The sequence below is a fragment of the Cibotium barometz genome, chromosome 36 (genome assembly GCF_041138505.1).
Source record: "Cibotium barometz isolate CiBa-2024 chromosome 36, ASM4113850v1, whole genome shotgun sequence".
Taxonomy (NCBI): Eukaryota; Viridiplantae; Streptophyta; class Polypodiopsida; order Cyatheales; family Cibotiaceae; genus Cibotium; species Cibotium barometz.
In genome coordinates, this window is record NC_141081.1 from 38,926,021 (window position 1) to 38,945,474 (window position 19,454).

At 35.9% G+C, this 19,454-nt stretch overlaps 1 protein-coding gene across 1 annotated transcript; it reads right to left on the reverse strand.

Annotated features, from left to right (window-relative positions):
• Positions 1–213: 213 nt before the first annotated feature.
• Positions 214–2,778, reverse strand: LOC147617876 (protein STRICTOSIDINE SYNTHASE-LIKE 3-like). Its single transcript, XM_086776129.1, has 4 exons — positions 2,328–2,778; positions 1,957–2,232; positions 1,225–1,392; positions 214–1,067 (listed from the first exon to the last, which is right to left on the reverse strand). The coding sequence occupies exons 1-4, from the start codon at positions 2,675–2,677 to the stop codon at positions 668–670; spliced, it is 1,194 nt and encodes a 397-aa protein (XP_086632255.1). The 5' UTR covers positions 2,678–2,778; the 3' UTR covers positions 214–667.
• Between the last annotated feature and the right edge of the window lie 16,676 nt (positions 2,779–19,454).

Consider the following 19,454-nt stretch of genomic DNA (forward strand, 5'->3'; position numbering starts at 1 on the left):
TAATATGCTTTTGAGAGAGAGCGAGCGAGAGAGAGAGAGAGAGAGAGAGAGAGAGAGAGAGAGAATCTTGCATGTCAGATATAGACCCTTAATAGAGCCTTAAATGACAAAACCAAATATATGTTTGATGCAAGGACAATCAAATAAGGTAGGCCAAAAACAGCCATTTTTCCTCTATTTAGAGGGTGGAATACAAATACAGAGGCAGGCTGGTTTTCCCATTTCAACATGAGAGAGAGTGTGTGATATTAATGTATACAAAAGAATCAAAAGAACCCAAGGGTCTATGAGACCAAAAAGGAGTACAATGAATCCATGAGACTATTAAGTCTTAGAAAAAACTAGCTAACAATACTGTGAGAGCCAGATGGCTGATACAATGTCACTATGTGCTGTGTGTGTGTGTGTGTGTGAGAGAGAGAGAGAGAGAGAGAGAGAGGTTACAAAACCTCTCAATGAAGAGTTGTATCAAATATATTAACAGACGTTTGAATTTTTTACGTTTCATTAAGCAACACAACAGAAGGCCGACCCAAGTCAGTTCACAACAAATGCCAGAGAACCGGAGAACAAAATGCACTCATTGCCATCGGAAAAGCTATGCAAGCAAACACCGTAAGTGCAGCAAAGTTTGTTCATGAGGATAGCATTGATGTTTTCAAAAATACTACCTCGAGTAAACGGCTATGTGTGGCATGAGCACAGACCCCATCCATAGCCGTCCATCCCTCTCCTCCACCTCACTTATGAACTTGACTGTCTTCCCTGTTTGATCTTCTAGAACCTCAAGAATCTGTCCCTCTTGGTCTAATAGAAGAGCCATGGCATGTGGATGTGTACCTAGAAAGATGGCATTGAGTTGCTTGAAAGAGAGGGGTAGCTGAAGTAGGGCTCGGCGCAACAATGGGTACTTCAAGAGTGTCCAAGCAGACAGTGATTGACGGCAATAGAGGGCCACCCAGTACTGCCCTTTACCGTTCACCCTGACATTGTCTGGGAATCCTGGTAGCTCTGCAAAGGTTTCCATGGAGCCAGCCTTGTCTCCTTTCAGCCAAAACCGATTTAACCTGAAGATGGTTCAAAAACACCCAAGGAGCAATTAGACTAGAACTCTCATCCTTTTCATTTGATGCAAGCAATCTCATTTCCACTCTCCATGAAAAATGACCCTTATCTAGCGCTTTTCTAAGCATCCTTGAACATTCAGCATTGACTTGCACATACCTGCAATGGGCTGTCTCTGAAAACACCAGAAAGGAACCGTCATTACTTATCGTGATTCCATTAGGGGACTGCAATCCACGATAGAGAACCTTGACTTCTTTTGTTGCGGGATCGTAACTTAAGAGCCTTCCACTTCGATCCCCAGAGAAAGCTGTTAGCAGAAACTGACTGTGGAGTTTGGACAATAGACCTTAGGCCAACAATGGTAAGGTAAGCATGAAATCTAACCATGTTCCATCATCCATCACTAAGTGCACATGTATGGGCATCATATTATGCATACTGTGCATGCTCACACATATTTGAACATGCCATGATCATCAAACCAACATGAGTACGTGAAGTTTATGCATATTCAGCATGCCACATGCGTAAACAATGATATGGTCAGGTAGATGACCTTTTTCCGATTTTCACAAACATGCTTCATAATGCATACATATATATGAGGCACATGCAATGCATTCATACGTGATCACTAGATTCACATGCTTCATGTTGGACACAGATTCTGTAGCCGTCATGCACACAGAAGCATAAACATGTCATGTCCATAAAGCATGAGCGCATCAAGTAATGCGTTATGAAACATGTTATAAGCATTGTACCATCCATGCAGTGAATTCCTTAGACATGGCATGATGGGGATTTTAAAAAAAAAGGGCATTGCACACATGGCTGAACATCAAGGTTAAGGGGAACAGTGAGCGTGTGTTGCGTACGGCAGCTTACCGTCGCGGATAGAGATCACTGGTGACGGTGAAGTAGATGAGGCCATCAGGGCTGATGTCAAGATCATTTGTGAAGGCGAAGGTGGAGCCATCTGCCTGGCTCACCAAGGGCTTGGCCTGGCCACCATCAGGGCCAACAACAAGAAGCCCAAAGTATGCATCTGCAATGTAGAGCTCTCCGGTACTCTTCATGAAGTGGATTCCCAGAGGTCTTCCACATTCATGCTCATGGGCTATGTTAGGTGCTGGTGGAGATTGGGGCATGCAATTCTGAGACCTGTGTAAATAAAACAAAATTCTTAAACAGCCCATTAACTCAATGGGCAGAAGAAGAAGAAGAAGAAGAAGAAGAAGAAGGGGGCATGGCTTTACCCATTTGGGTAGACTGTGGCAAACTGCGTCCAGCCATGGCCGTGGGGGCCTTCCCATCGCAGGATGCGGCCATCGGCGATGCCTGTGTAAGGGCCTCGGCCGTGGGCGTCGAACGCCAGGCTCTCCGGACCAAAGACTTCGTGTGAAAATAAGATTTCCGACTGCTGGAGCTTGTTGTGGTGGTCTCGCGGGAACTTCTGGTTTTGACGGTAGGGGCGCACCTCCACTGGCCATGCTGTGAAGTCCGGGTAACCTGCTATTGGGCTCAGCCGCAGTGGATCAAACGCTACGAAACAGGCCATTACAGCCACCACCACCACCATCGCCCACCAACCCCGCTGCTGCCCCATTCTCTCTCTCTCTCTCTCTCTCTCTCTCTCTCTCTCTCGCCTCTCAAATTCTGTCTGTCTGTGAGTTGACCGATTAATTAATCCCTCTAGCTAATCACATCATAATTTGTGCTTGAAAAAAAACCCATAGGTTTTAAGGGTTTAACATTGGTAATCCTTACACAGGTTTTACACAGGTTTTAAGGTTTTAAGAGTTAAACATTGGTAATCCTTACATTGGTTTTAAGGTTTTCAGGGTTAAACATTGGTAACCTTTACAAGACTTTAGTAATTAAGGGTTAAACATTGGTAATCTTTAAGGTTTCAATGCTTAAGCTTGAAGGTTTTAAGGGATTACCAATGGAGTGGAGGGTTAAACATTGGCAATCTTTAAGGCTTAAACATTGGTAATCTTTAAGGTTTTAGTGCTTAAGCTTGAAGGTCTTAAGGGTTAAACATTGGTAATCTTTACAAGGTTTTAATACTAAAGCCTGTAAAATTTACCCAATGCTCTGTGAGATGGAGGTTTTTCACCTAAAATTGAAAAAGCTTTTTCCAAACACAACTCGAATGGGAAAAGTTTTGATTCATAGAACATCCTGTGAATTTTTTATTATTTAAATGAGATAACTACAATTTCATTCTTCCAAATACAATTTCATATATCAATGGCATGTATAGTACAATTTCATATATCAATGGCATGTATAGTACAATTTCATTCTTCCAAATACAATTTCATATATCAATGGCATGTATAGTACAGTAGTACTATCATCCTTATCATCGAAACTATCACTCAAATTTCATAAATGGGACTACTCGCACAACATCATAAATTTGATTAACTTCACATTGATAAAGGACTGCTTGCAACATCATAAATTTGATTAACTCCACATTCATGATAATTGTCATGTTCATTTTCTCATTTTCTTTAAATTTATGTTAGATTTTATTAATATGATAGAATATAACAAAATTCAAAGCTTCTACGTAGCTCATCACATTCAAACGAGAAAAGTTGTGTCGATTCTTAAAAACTCACGATTATGACTATCATCTAAAATTTCAACTATGGGGATACTCTTGTTAATAAAAGGACTACTTGCAACATAGTGTTGCTAGGTTGACCTTTATTTGCAATCACTTTAGTTAATTATAAGGTATCCCTTTTCTTCCAAACTTCAAAGCTTATCTCCTTGCATTCAAACGAGAAAAGTTATATTAATTCATGCAAATATTTCATTGTTCTTTTTTTATCAAAACCAATGGCATGTATGGTATAGTAGTATGATTATCATTATTCATCAACACTATCACTATCATTTAAAATTATAATAATCATCACTATGGTATAGCACTCATCATTATCATCTAAAATTTCAATAACGAGGATACTCTTGTTAATAAAAAGACTAACTACAACATGATAAATTTGATCAACTTCATGTTTATGATAATTGTCACGTTCATTTTGTTTAAATTTATGCTGGATTATTTAATATGATTTAAAAATAGAGTTGGTACAAAGATGGATGTAAAAAGAACTTGTTGATTTAGAAGTCACATGGTTTGATGCATCAAGGATGAATCTTGCTATCATAGTGAGACGAGAAAGTACACGGGACCTCGAGAAGTGTGCCAATAGAAAAATACAGACACGAGAGAACACCAGATTGGGTCCCAACTGCTCCCCCAAGCGTGTGCTAAAAGCATCCCCGTTTGAGTATTTTTATAGTATTTTATTTAATCAAAAATAGGTTACATGGCTATTTTAGACTAAGCTTGCTCTACAAGCTTTCTTTTTACAAAAAATAGCTCAAACACTAGAGCTTGTTGACACGCTAAGTGTAAATAATTACAACTCTTCTAGCATATGTGCTAGGAATATAACAACACCATGCACAAGTGTGCATAAATAATTTGTACAAACATTTGGCACGTGGCCAACAAAAATAACTCATAAAATAACCTTGTGCACATTCACACATTTCAATAAGCCGATTTCTACACATATTAAATCAAGCATATTTTTCTACGATTATTAAGCATCAAAATATGATAAAATATATACTTGTAAACAGTCCTCCCGTTTGAGGAAACAACTGTCTTCAGTTGTGTAGAAGAAAATGCTACAACAATAACATTAGGCTCATTGCTATCGATGTCATAACCTGAAAGGTAAACTCAGAGGTTCGAACATGGCTCAGAGGCTGATTAGGCATGACTTAGAGGTTCTTATGGACATGGAATACCACAAACAGACTCGGAGGTTCATTGACCGAACATGGCTCAGAGGTACAAAGGCATGGCTCAGAGGCTCAGGTGAACATGGACTACAACAATAAAACTAGTGCGACACCTGATTTGGTGATCCTTGCACTCATCATCAAATCACAATTAATAATATGAAGTAATATGAAGTAATATGACATAGACAATATCCCTTATGTGTGACACACACACTGCTCATCACTTATTTCTGTAAACATATCCCAATTAATTGCCCTTCTCTACAATTAATCCCAATATGAAACGTTAATAGGCACAAACACAACATATATTCACCACTTGTTTCACTGATGAGAGTATCATTATACACATCATCTAGCATGGTGTGAGTTACCACTTGTTACACTCCAATGAGCATGGCACATCAATTGCATAAACCACTTGTTACAGTTTGACCGTGTGCAGTTGTCTAGCATAGTCCACTTGTTTCAATTTGACCACAATACAGTTGTCTAGCATAGTCCACTTGTTTCAATTTGACCACAATACAGTTGTCAAGCATGATACTACTTGTTACATCTCAACAACATACACCCGCCAAGCATGGTCTCAAGCTATGCCAATACCATTAGGATGGCACAGTAGTGTCCGGGCGTCCCTGTACAACTAAAGGGTGGACATTATGTAACAACCCTCCTGCTTGGATAAGCAACTGACCTCAGATGCGTGTTTTCTTATTTGCGAGACACGAAGATCAATTGTCATATACTGTATAAATTCATGTATCTTCTCTAATTTATGACAAAAGGCATTGTATCAAGGACTTCTATGTGTAATAAATTCTCGTGTCCCATACCACTAGAAATTATCCCACACAGATCTAGAGGTAAGTATGCATCTCGGAATACTTCACACAAGATTAATCTCATGTCCCTTACCACAAGACTAATTCATAGTGAAAAATTCATAAAGTATAGTTCAAGATGGAAGGGGCAGTTCTTCTAATAAGTCTACTCTAGAGGTAAGTATGCATCTCAGAATACTTCACACAAGATTAATCTCATATCCCTTATCACAAGACTAATTCATAGTGAAAAATTCATAAAGTATAGTTCAAGATGGAAGGGGCAGTTCCTCTAATAAGTCTACTTTAGATGCATAAGAACTCTCCTTGAAATTTAAAAAAAGTTTTAAATAACATTTATTGTAGAGATAATGAAATGAATATGTTACCCTAAGAGTCGGAGCGGTTGTTAGTCTGGTTCTTCTTCATCATTGATCATATTGGGTCCAAGTGAAATAAACTTAAAAAACAAATATTGAATAAAACTTGATGACGTAAAAATAAAAACCAAAAGTAAGAGAGTCTTACCTTGATGCAGTGTTGGCTACAAAATGAAAAGGTTAAGAGAAATAGAGAATTTAAAACAATTCATAAATAAATGAAAACGTAATTAGTCGGTAAGAGAATGAGGACTTATCATGTGTAATAATTGTCGGAAACTCAACATGATCTCATGGTAGAGATAACCTAAGTCAAGAGTTCCTGCAAAGCTGAGGAAATGTCTAAAATGATTAAGTGAAAACAATGTAAGTATAACAATAATCACCTTTAAAAAAATGATAAATAAATAAATAAATTTATTTCTTTTCTTCTTCTTCCTCTTCTTCTCTTCCTTCTCTCTTGTTCTTCTTCTCCTCTTCTCTTTCTTTCTCTCTCCTCTTCTCTTTCTTTCTTTTTTTCTTCTCTCTCCTCTTCTTCTTCTCCTCTTCTGTCTCCTCCTCCTCCTCTTCTCTTTCTTCTGTCTCCTCCTCCTCCTCCTCTTCTTCTTTTTCTTTTTCTTCTCTCTCTTCCTCTTCTTCGTTTCTTTCTTCTCTCTCTCTCTCTCTCTCTCTCTTCTTCTTCTCCTCCTCTTTCTTCTCTCCTCCTCCTCCTCCTCCTCCTCTTCTTCTTTTCTTCCTTCTTCTCCCCTTTCTTCTCTCTCCTCCTCCTCTTCTTCTTTTCTTCCTTCTCCACTTTCTTCTCTCTCCTCCTCCTCCTCCTCTTCTTCTTCTTCTTTTCTTTCTTCTTCTCCTCATTGCACGCTGCATGCGGCTTTGCTTTTATAAATGCAGATAGCCAGATTGGTAAAGGTGTGCTTTCGATAGCTGTTTCCAGCAAAGAGGATGATGATCCTGGCTTGCCGATTTGCTTTGAAGCGAGGCCTCTCTCTGGTGGATTAGCTGGCAGCAATAGATTAGATGCTCAAGAAACAGAGGTGGTATGCTCCAGAGGTGGTGAGGTGCCGTGGTGGCGGGATAGACTGGCAGGGAAGGCCACTGTTATTGCACCCTAGGAGCTCCACTAGGTGTGCCAATCATGTGGCTTCATCAACATCCCAAGAGTGAGTGGGAGCCGAGTTATAGAACCAAACAAACCCCTGCACAACACCTAGGGTATTTTTGATGACCCCAAAAGCATGGTGTAGGCACTCAATCATTTTTGTCTCTATCTCCCTGGTTGATGTGTCTTCCGCATCTTCCACTCTATCTTGGAAAAACACCCACAAGGCTGTTGATAGCACCTCTTTGGCGCTCCCGTCGATCTTGCTGCGCACTGGTGACGGTTGTTGCACTATTGATGCCTGTTTCTTTTGGTCGACTGGTGCTATGCCATCTTGTTTTGCTGGTGGCTGGTTTGTGTGCTGCTGGTGCTAGTCGATGTTGTTGTTGCCGTCAGTCGGTGCTCGCTTCTCTCTATGGCCTGCTCGTTTAACAGCGTGGTGTCCTGTTCGTCAGAGTTTTGACATAACACCATCGCATTGGGCTTCGTGTTGTCGTTCCTCACCTTCACACAAAAGACCAACAGGTCGGGCCATTTGAGTGCCTCAAACACACACCTTTCTGATGGAGTGTACTCTAGGCTCTGATACCACTAAGATAGGAAAGTACACGGGACCTTGAGAAGAGTGCCAACAAAAAAATACAAACGCGAGAGAACACCAGATTGGGTCTCAACTACCCCCCAAGCGTGTGCTAAAAGCATCCTCGCTTGAGTATTTTTATGGTATTTTATTCCATAAAAAATAGGTTACATGGCTATTTTAGCCCAAGCTTGCTCTACAAGCTTTATTTTTACAAAAATAGCTCAAACACTAGAGCTTGTTCACACACTAAGTGTAAATAATTACAACTCTTCTAGCATATGTGCTAGGAATATAACAATGCCATGCACAAGTGTGCATAAATAATTTATACAAACAGTTGACATGTGGCCAACAAAAATAACTCATAAAATAACCTTGTGCATATTCGCACAGTCCAATGAGCCAATTTTTACACACATTAAATCAATAATATTTTTCTATGATTATTAAGCATAAAAAATATGATAAAACATATACTTGTAACACATAGGCACTAACACCACCACCACCCATCTGCAATTTTAACAATGTGGATCAAATGCTATGAAGCTTGCCACCACAATGACCAACACCACCACCACCACCACCACCACACATTTATAATTTCAACAATGTGGATCAAATGCTCAGTGAAGCTTACCACCACAATGACTACCCACACTTCCCACATCTCTCTCTCTCTCTCTCTCTCTCTCTCTCTCTCTCTCTCTCTCTCTCTCTCTCTCTCTCTCTCTCTCTCTGCCTAATTTCTTCCAAAACGCATAGCTTCTATGTAGCTCATCACATCCGAGCAAGAAAAGTTATGTTGATTCCTAAAAATTCATGTGAATCTTGTTTTTAAAGAGATAATTCACTATTATTCAATGGCATGTGTGGTATAGGGGGCTACAATTCTCTAAGAAAAAACCTCCAAGAGTTGAGCTTAGTGAAGTTTTCAATGCTCCAAAGCATTTCTTTCTTCAAAAGGCTATTGTAAACTCCACCCTTTCAAATAATGCTTGGCAATATTGTTAAGCTCTAAAAGAAAACTTCTTTTATCAAAAAAATCAAAGAAACAACTTTTTATAAAAAGGAGTATTGTAAGCACAACTAATTTTCAAACAAACAATGCCTTTTTTTGTGCAAAAAGGAGTACATGAAAAATAAGATTATTGTTAATAAGATTGGGATTTTTCATAGTGATCCTCTCTCTCTCTCTCTCTCTCTCTCTCTCTCTCTCTCTCTCTCTCTCTCTTCCATTATTTTGGAAGTCCAAAAGTTGTCAAAATTTAATTTTGATTGTATGGTACGATTATGAATATTTATTTTACTATCATCATGTCTCCTAGAGGAATTCAAAGTGTTATTTTTGTTGCATGGTTAGATAGAGTACAAAAAATAGTCGATCTATGGCCAGTTTTTTTATCATCATCATGTTGATTTTGTAAGGTTTTGACTATCAGTATATCTCCTAGGAGATATGAAGATGCCCCTTAGGACATGCCTCTTAGGATCCTTTTCCATAAGATATGATGATGGTCAAAAACTTGTAAAAATATACATAATGATAGTAAAAACATATGATGGTCAAAAACTTGCAAAATCAACATAATGATAATAACAAAGTTGGTCATAACTCTCAAATCCTAGCTCAGATTAACAAGAAGCTCTGAAAAGAAACAACCATGTATTTTTTTGTGCCATATTCAACCCTATAATAAAAATAGTATTTTGAATTTTTCCAAGGCTCTCTAGAAAAAGGGTCTTGGAAACATGATGATGGTAAAAGAAGTAGTCACATTCCCCAAACCATAGCTCGGATTGACGAGCTATAAAAAATTAAAAATGATATTTTTTAATACTCTATTCAACCATATAATCATTTTTTGAGAAACTTTGCACTTTAAAAAAAAACAAAAGAGAGAGATGGTCTCACCATGCCAAATATGAGTATGGTGATGATGATATTTGTGAGTATGGCGACAATGGTAGTTGTGTTGTTAATGTTGCATTAGCATGGTGATGAGATGCTAGTTGTGTTGCTGAATTTGCATGAGCATGGTGATGATTAAAGAGAATGTAGGGGAGAGGGAGAGCTTGAGTTTCTTGCAAGCAAATACACACATACACAAGAGAGAGCAAGACAGAAGAGACAGAGATGGATGGCTGAATTTTATTTTATGTTCTTTTCTTCTCTATAACCATTAACATAAAGAGATAAGAGCACATGCTATAAGGAAAAGTACTCTTCTACTATAACATACAATGGCCGGTTTATAATGTGAACTTGACTATATGGGCTGATGCTATAACCATACCATACTCTAGTAATCCAAATGTGGCTATTACAAAACCTATTATCCACTGGCAACATAATCTCACCAACCATCTAGCCACATCCAAGTGTGGCTTCTTGTGGGCTTGCATAGATTGAGTCATAAGTCTAACAACATAGCTCAAGTCTGGCCTCATAATGGTCATGTAGACCAAGCTGCCCACTATGCCCCTCTACATAGTGGGGTTCTCCCAAAGGCTCACATGTATCTATGGAAAGCTTTGTGTTCTGCTCCAATAGCATTGAGATAGACTTATATCCTATTATATCCTATTAGCATGTCAGTGCAAGGCCATCGGTCCCCATACATTCAGATGTATGGGGACCGACCAAGACTGCAACAATTGTAGGTTGTAGGTACTATGTTACATTCATTGACCACACTAGGAAAGTATGGGTTTATTTCATGAAGGAGAAAAGGAGGTGTTTGCTCACTTTCAAAGATTTAAAGCCTTGGTCGAGAAGGAAAAAGGCATGGAAATAAAATGCCTAAGATCAGATGGTGGGGGAGAATATTTCTCCAATGAGTTCAGCAATTTCCTGAGAAAGCAGGAAATCAAGAGGCAGTTTACGTGTAGGTACACTCCGCAAAACAGAATGGTGTTGTAGAAAGGAAAAACATGCACATTGCAGAAGTGGCACGTGCCTTGATGGTGGCAAAAAGAATATGCCACATTACTTTTGGGCAGAAGCAGTAGCAACTGCTGTGTACATTATAAACAAGACACCCACTGTAGTAGCTGTTCATGGTATGACTCCTGAACTGTAAGATTCCTCCCCAGCCTCTCAGGATGTCTAGTATCTTCCCCTGTAGTCAAATCCCTCTTCATAAATATAAAAGATCTTGTTTCTACCTGTTTTGGCTAAGAGAAAATGTTCTAGAGAGAGGTTATTCAGAGTTTGGATGGAAAAATATCTCTTTGTATTTAAATAAGTTCCCCGAAACAGAAGTTCAAAAAGTTTTTCAGAAGGTGCATTAGAAATCAAGTATAATCTGTTCAAGAGGCCTTATCATAAGGGTCAAGATTTTTTCGAGATTTTAAATTAAGGTTCCTATGGACCAATAAGATTCATCCAAATGTAGGGAGGAGATAAATGGAAGAATAAAAGAAAAATCTCCCAAAAATGAGTAAATACTTACATAAGATGAAGAGTTGACTAAGGACAACATTAATAGTTTAAAAAGAGAGATATTTAGAAGAAATGATGCATTTTTGACACCTCAGTATGGGGAAATTCCCCTCATGAAGGAGACGCCTATTTCACATGTGTGGGAGAGTTTTAAACTCCCAAATAATGAGATATTTTTATCTCTCCTCTCTCCTATTTCAACTAGATCCAAAAAGTGGACTAAACTGACCCAAAAATGGTCAAAAATTGACCAAACTGATCTGGAAAATTCTATGGTCAGAGGCTCACTTTTTCCTATAAATAGAAGCCTCCCCCTTTGTTGAAGCTTAATAGTGTTTTTTGCACTGTTACCCTGCTTTCTCCCAAGAGCCAAAAACTGTGAATTTACTCATAATTCATTAGTTTTTGACCTTTCCCTCTTCTAAAGATTGGTGGCCACTCTTGTTTCAAACAAGAGTAGATCCCTCAAACCATCAAGCCAAAGGAAAGCTCTCAAATTCTCCTTGTAAGTTGGAGATTCTTCTCTTTTCTATTTCATTTTATGATTTTTATGATTTTTGTCTTCTCTAAAATGAATATGATGTTATGCCTCATTGAAAAAAGGCATTCCCCTCTCTTCTTTAGTAAATCCAACCATTCTTTATCCTAGATGAATGATTAATGGATAAAATCAAGTTTTTCATAATGTTTCTCTTAAATAAGTAGAAAATATTTACATTAGAATGATTTAAATACTCTTGGTAAAATTCTAATTAATTTTTGAGAGTTAAAAATTGAAAAATGGTTAGCCATACAAAGGAGGTTATGGCAAAATTTTTTAAAATTGTGTAAAATAAGTTTTACTTTTTTTAATTCAAAAAGAGTAATTTCCATCGTATATGTATTCTTAAAGTGTTATTTTTCATCCTAGGTATAGAAAAATGCATACTAAAAATATTTTATTAAAAAAGTGTTACTTTCTTTAGAATTAAATTCTATGCATAGAAGGAAGCATATTGAAATTGTTGTGATTTTCATCATAAATGATTTGTATGCATAAACATATGCATAAAAGATTTTTTATATATATTAAAAGTGTGATTTTCATCATAAATGATTTGTATGCATAAACATATGCATAAAAGATTTTTATATATATTAAAAGTGTGATTTTCATCATAAATGATTTGTATGCATAAACTTATGCATAAAAGATTTTTTTATATTAAAAGTGTGATTTTTATCATAAATGATTTGTATGCATAAACATATGCATAAAATATTTATTTTTATATTAAAAGTGTGATTTCATAAATGGATTTTATGCATAAATTAGATGCATAAGAGAAATTCTTTTATTCTAAAAGTGTAATTCCTACTAAATTGGATTTATGTATGGAAAGATGCATAAAGAATTTATTTTAATCCAAAAGTGTTATTCTCATCAATTTTGATTTTATGCATAGAAAGATGCATAAAGAAATCTATTTTTAATTCAAAAGAGTTATTTTTATCAATTTTGATTTTATGCATAGAAAGATACATAAAGAAATCTATTTTTATTTTCAAAAGAGTTATTTTCATCAATTTTGATTTTATGCATAAATAAATGCATACAGAATTTTATTTTTAATTCAAAAGAGTTATTTTCATCAATTTTGATTTTATGCATAGAAAGATGCATAAAGAAATCTATTTTTATTTCAAAAGAGATATTTTCATCAATTTTGATTTTATGCATAAAGATTTTTTTTTAAATTCAAAAGAGTTATTTTCATCAATTTTGATTTTATGCATAGAAAGATGCATAAAGAAATCTATTTTTATTTCAAAAGTGTTATTTTCACCAATTTTGATTTTATGCATAAATAAATGCATAAAGAATTTTATTTTTAATTCAAAAGAGTTATTTTCATCAATTTTGACTTTATGCATAAATAGATGCATAAAGAATTTTATTTTTAATTCAAAAGAGTTATTTTCATCAATTTTGATTTTATGCATAGAAAGATGCGTAAAAGATTTATTTTTATTTCAAAAGTATTATTTTCATTGAAATTGAATTTATGCATAGATAGATGCATAAAAGATTTATTTTTATTTTGAAAGTGTTATTCTCATTAAAATGGAATTTATGCATAGTAAAATGTATAAAAGATTTATTTTTATTTTGAAAGTGTTATTCTCATTAAAATGGAATTTATGCATAGTAAAATGCATAAAAGTTTTATTTTTATTTTGAAAGTGTTATTCTCATTGAAATGGAATTTATGCATAGTAAAATGCATAAAAGGTTTATTTTTAATTCGAAAGTGTTATTTTCATTAAAATTGAATTTATGCCTAAATAGATGCATAAAAGGATTTTTATAAAAGTGTTATTCCTACTAAAGTTGTCTTTATGCCTAATTAGATGCGTAAAGAATCTTTATATCAAAAAATTAGAATTCTCTTACATTCTATAAATAGATGTGAAAGGAATCAGATAGGTGTAAATGGATGGATGGAAGTGATATGAATCAGATAGATGAAAATGGATGAATGGATGTGATGTCCTGTGAATTAGGATGTGAATGAATGGTATAGGATGTGAATGAATGGTATAGGATGTGAAGGAATGTGAATCGTGATATGAATGAATGATAAGGGATGTGAATGAATGACGGCATGTGAATCGGATGTGAATGGATGATGTGGTTTGACGTGTGAATGATGTAGGTTAATGTAGATTGATGTATGGATGATGTGGTTTGATGTGTGAATGATGTGGGTTGATGTAGATGGATGAATGGATGATGTAGATGTGGATGTATGAATGTGGATGTGGATGTGGATGTGGATGTATGGATGTGGATGTGGATGTGGATGTGGAAATGGATGTATGGATGTGGATGTATAAATGTGAATGGGGATGTGTGGATTTATGAATGTAGATGTGGATGTGGATGTGAATGTGGATGTGGATGTATGAATGTGGATGGGGATGTGGATGTGGATGTGGATGTGGATGTATGGATGTGGATGTGGATGTGGAAATGGATGTATGGATGTGATGTGGAAATGGATGTATGGATGTGGATGTATGAATGTGAATGGGGATGTGTGGGTGTATGAATGTAGATGTGGATGTATGAATGTGAATGGGGATGTGGATGTGGATATGGATGTATGAATGTGGATGTGAAAATGGATGTATGGATGTGGAAATGGATGTATGGATGTGGATGTGGATATGGATGTATGAATGTGGATGGGGATGTGGATGTGGATGTGGATGTGGATGTGGATGTAAATGTGGATGTGGATGTATGAATGTGAATGGAGATGTGGATGTGGATGTGTGGATGTGGATGTATGGATGTGGATATGGATGTGTATGTATGAATGCGGATGTGGAAGTGGATGTATGGATGTGGATGTACGAATGTGGATGTGTATGTAGAATAATGAATGTGAATGTGTATGTGAAATGATGTGACGTCGATATGAGTGAATGGATGAGATGTGATGACATGTGAATTGGGATGTGAATAAATGATATGTGATATGTGATGTGAATGAATCTGAGGTGATGAGATGGAAAATGATATGACTGGATGACAATGAGTACACATATGAATGGAATGTGGAATAAGTAATGTGGACTGATGAGGGATAATGTGGAAAGATGAGAGTTCATTTTAGAAACTGTATTTGTGACCTGTTTGTAAATGACTGTTTTATGTGAAGAATGCTGGGGAAGCACTTTGACCGTCTTGTGATTAAGGTCGTGGAGACCTAACTGATAAAGTTGCAACAGCTGACAGAGAGTCAACGGAGGACGTCTCGCGTAGCATGGTCGACCGAGGTCTTGACCAGCCTCGGTTCGATTTAAATGGTGAGCTTTCGGTACGGTGGATGAGAGACCAAGGAAGCGGCCTATGAGTGAAGCGCTAGGTGACCTGTGAAGGATCCTAGAGGGCGCTGACCATACGGTGCTCGGGCTCTAGGTCGCCGAAGATACCCACACGTGCGTCGTGGAAGATATTGAATCAAGGAGTAAGAGTTGTTTTCTGAAATCAGGCATGGATCTGGTTGATTGACCTTGCTGGTCCTCAACGGATGAGTCCATGACTCTTTTATATGGATATGTTGGTTGATCTTGTTGATCTTCCACGGAGATTCCATTATGTTATGTGACCTTGCTGGTCCTCAAACGGATGAGTCCATGACTCTTTTATATGGATATGTTGGTTGATCTTGTTAATCTTCCATGGAGATTCCATTATGTTATGTGAATATATTGCCGGTTACTATGAGCTAGGAACTATCGAAAAGGCCCCTGTGTGAATCGGTGGTGAGCGTTCTGGTTGCCAATGATGCCATAAGTACACCGATGAAGGAATGATTGGAAATAAGGATTCAACCAAAGATTTTGAGGATTGTGATCAGTGACACAATGGTTTCATTAAAAAGGATTGTTTTAAAGATAGCTGATGCTGAGAAAAAGGCAATTTCATATTGGGTGTGTAAGTGGTGTGACTAGTTTTATGTTTGGATGAACATCCGGCTAGGGGACCTTGGAACTCTTTTCTTCCTTGGTACCCGGGACAAAACCTAACCAAATTCCTAATTGGATCCCATCACTACAGTGGTTGGGTGGTTGGCTAACCCATGGGACTGGATGGGGTTAGGCTGGACTGATGGATCCGTAAATCGAGACTCAATTTCTTTTTAGTTCGATAGATGAAGTAAATTCCGGACAAAAATTGTTCTATGGAAAAGAATCAACGGCTATGCCTCTCAATGAGGAAAAAAGCGTTGGTCTTTATGATCCAAGTACAGTCTTTTTCCCTGATCTGACTATGGGACTTACGGGTTCGGTTAGATGAGCTCAGTTAGTTAAGGCTTTTGACTACGTTAGGGAAAAGTTATCTTGGTGGAATCACCCGTGCTTTCCAAGCAAAGGAAGTTTTTTCGGGCTCGGTTTTGGAAAAACCGATGGATTAGTCTCTTGTCCGGATATGCGTGGGCGAGGCCCTGAGTGTGGGACCCTGCCCGGCGTAAGAAGTGCTACTTCCGATGCTAAGCCAAATATGTCAAAAATTTGTCAAGAAGCACTAAAAGGTTGTAATTGTGTGATAAAATTCATACAATTTGATATTCAAACTGAAATTCGTAAATTGGTAATTGGGTCTTCAGATGGAAGTACCGCAATTGTATGGAATCTCTGACTTGCTTGAGACCTAGACATGATGGTATTTACCTTATAGTTCCAAGAACCGTGACTATGGGTATATACCGAGGGTATAACTGCAGCTCTTTATTACTGGCAGCTCTTTACTGGCAGTATATACGAGTAAATCTAAAACTTGAAATTATAAGTATTAATATTATCTAGATGATGAATTCGAATGTGGTTGATATGATTTTAAATTTTGATTGAGAACTGATGAGTTGATTTGGATTCTGATTGAAAAATGATGATCCCTGAAATTTGGTTGAAATGTAATAAGCTGAGCAAAACCACAATGAGGATGAATGGGACGAGTCCCTGTGATGATGTTCATAACTGGAATGACGTTAATGACTACAGCAATCCACTGAGATTAGTGGATTGTGCTGGCAGATTACTACTGTTAACTTTTGATCAGTGGATCAAGTTAAGGAATGATAAATTAAAAATCTAAAAAATTGAAATCCCCATGGACTGTTCAGATGGAAAAATTCAGTCTGATGGACCATTATTGTGTTAAAGATATGAATGAGATATTCCCAAAGGTAGTCCCTCTATCCAACCTGCAGTTTCAATCCAAAGTAATGCAAGACCTCCACCTCAGAATAGGGGAAGTCAAAAAGAGTTGTTTCCAAATCGGCCATCCACTTCCAAGGCAGTAACGCTGGAAGTGATTGAAGACGAAGAAGAAGATGAAAGAGGTCATACTCCACCTGCGAGATGAGGACATCTCGTGTTTTTTTTAAGTGGGGTAGAATGTAAGATTCCTCCCCAGCCTCTCAGGATATCCAGTATCTTCCCCTGTAGTCAAATCCCTCTTCAGAAATATAAAAGATCTTGTTTCTACCTATTTGGCCTAGAGAGAGAAAATATTCTAGAGAGAGGTTATTCAGATTTTGGATATTTTTGGATGGAAAAATATCTCTTTGTATTTAAATAAGTTCCCCCGAAACAGAAGTTCAAAAAGATTTTCAGAAGGTGTATTAGAAATCAAGTATAATCTGTTCCTTATCCTGGGGGTCAAGATTATTTCGAAATTTTAAATTAAGGTTCCTATGGACCAATAAGATTCATCCAAATGTAGGGAGGAGATAAATGGAAGAATAAAAGGAAAATCCCCCAAAAATGAGTAAATACTCACATAAGATGAAGAGTTGACTAAGGACAAGGTTAATAGTTAAAAAAGAGAGATATTTAGAAGAAATGATGCATTTTTGACACCTCAGTATGGGGGAATTCCCCTCATGAAGGAGGCGCCTATTTCACATGTGTGGGAGAGTTTTAAACTCCCAAATAATGAGATATTTTTATCTCTCCTCTCTCCTGTTTCAACAAAAGTGGACTAAACTGACTCAAAAATGGTCAAAAATTGACCAAACTGATCTGGAAAATTTTAGAATCAGTTTGCCTGGTCAGAGGCTCACTTTTTCCTATAAATAGAAGCCTCCCCCTTTGTTGAAGCTTAATAGTGTTTTTTGCACTGTTACCCTACTTTCTCCCAAGAGCCAAAAACTGTGAATTTACTCATAATTCATTAGTTTTTGACCTTTCCCAAAACTAAAGATTGGTGGCCACTCTTGTTTCAAACAAGAGTAGATCCCTCAAGCCATCAAGCCAAAGGAAAGCTCTCAAATTCTCCTTGTAAGTTGGAGATTCTTCTCGTTTCTATTTCATTTTATGGTTTTTATGATTTTTGTCTTCTCTAAAATGAATATGATGTTATGCCTCATTGAAAAAAGGCATTCCCCTCTCTTCTTTAGTAAATCCAACCATTCTTTATCCTAGATGAATGATTAATGGATAAAATCAAGTTTTTCATAATGTTTCTCTTAAATAAGTAGAAAATGTTTATATTATAATGATTTAAATACTCTTGGTGAAATTCTAATTAATTTTAGAGAGTTAAAAATTGAAAAATGGTCAGCCATCATACAAAGGAGGTTATGGCAAAATTTTCTAAAATTGTGTAAAATAAGTTTTACTTTTTTTAATTCAAAAAGAGTAATTCCCATCGTATATGTATTCTTAAAATGTTATTTTTCATCCTAGGTATAGAAAAATGCATACTAAAAATATTTTATTAAAAAAGTGTTACTTTCTTTAGAATTAAATTCTATGCATAGAAGGAAGCATATTGAAATTGTTCATTTGATTATAAAAGTGTTATATTCATCATAAATGATTTTCTGCATAAATGGATGCATAAAAGAAATTCTTTTATATTAAAAGAGCGATTTTCATCATAAATGATTTATATGCATAAGAGATTTTTTTTATATATTAAAAGTGTGATTTTCATCATAAATGATTTTTATGTATAAACATATGCATAAAAGATTTTTTTATATATTAAAAGTGTGATTTTCATCATAAATGATTTGTATGCGTAAACTTATGCATAAAAGATTTTTTTATATATTAAAAGTGTGATTTTCATCATAAATGATTTGTATGCATAAACATATGCATAAAAGATTTATTTTTATATTAAAAGTGTGATTTTTATCATAAATGAATTTTATGCATAAATTAGATGCATAAGAGAAATTCTTTTATTCTAAAAGTGTAATTCCTACTAAATTGGATTTATGTATGGAAAGATGCATAAAGAATTTATTTTAATCCAAAAGTGTTATTCTCATCAATTTTGATTTTATGCATAGAAAGATGCATAAAGAAATCTATTTTTAATTCAAAAGAGTTATTTTTATCAAATTTTATTTTATGCATAGAAAGATGCATAAAGAAATCTATTTTTATTTCAAAAGAGTTATTTTCATCAATTTTGATTTTATGCATAAATAAATGCATAAAGAATTTTATTTTTAAATAAAAGATTTATTTTTATTTCAAAAGTATTATTTTCATTGAAATTGAATTTATGCATAGATAGATGCATAAAAGGTTTATTTTTATTTTGAAAGTGTTATTCTCATTAAAATGGAATTTATGCATAGTAAAATGCATAAAAGATTTTTTTTATTTTGAAAGTGTTATTCTATTTTAAAATGAAATTTAT

Bases quoted from the DNA above. Each gene is read 5' to 3' on its own strand.
- LOC147617876 (XM_086776129.1), bottom strand. From the start codon at position 2,677: ATGGGGCAGCAGCGGGGTTGGTGGGCGATGGTGGTGGTGGTGGCTGTA. The intron at 2,233-2,327 runs GTAAAGCCATGC...TTATTTACACAG, and splicing joins GCCACAGTCTACCCAAATGG to GTCTCAGAATTGCATGCCCC. The intron at 1,068-1,224 runs GTATGTGCAAGT...AACCATCTTCAG, and splicing joins TCAGAGACAGCCCATTGCAG to GTTAAATCGGTTTTGGCTGA.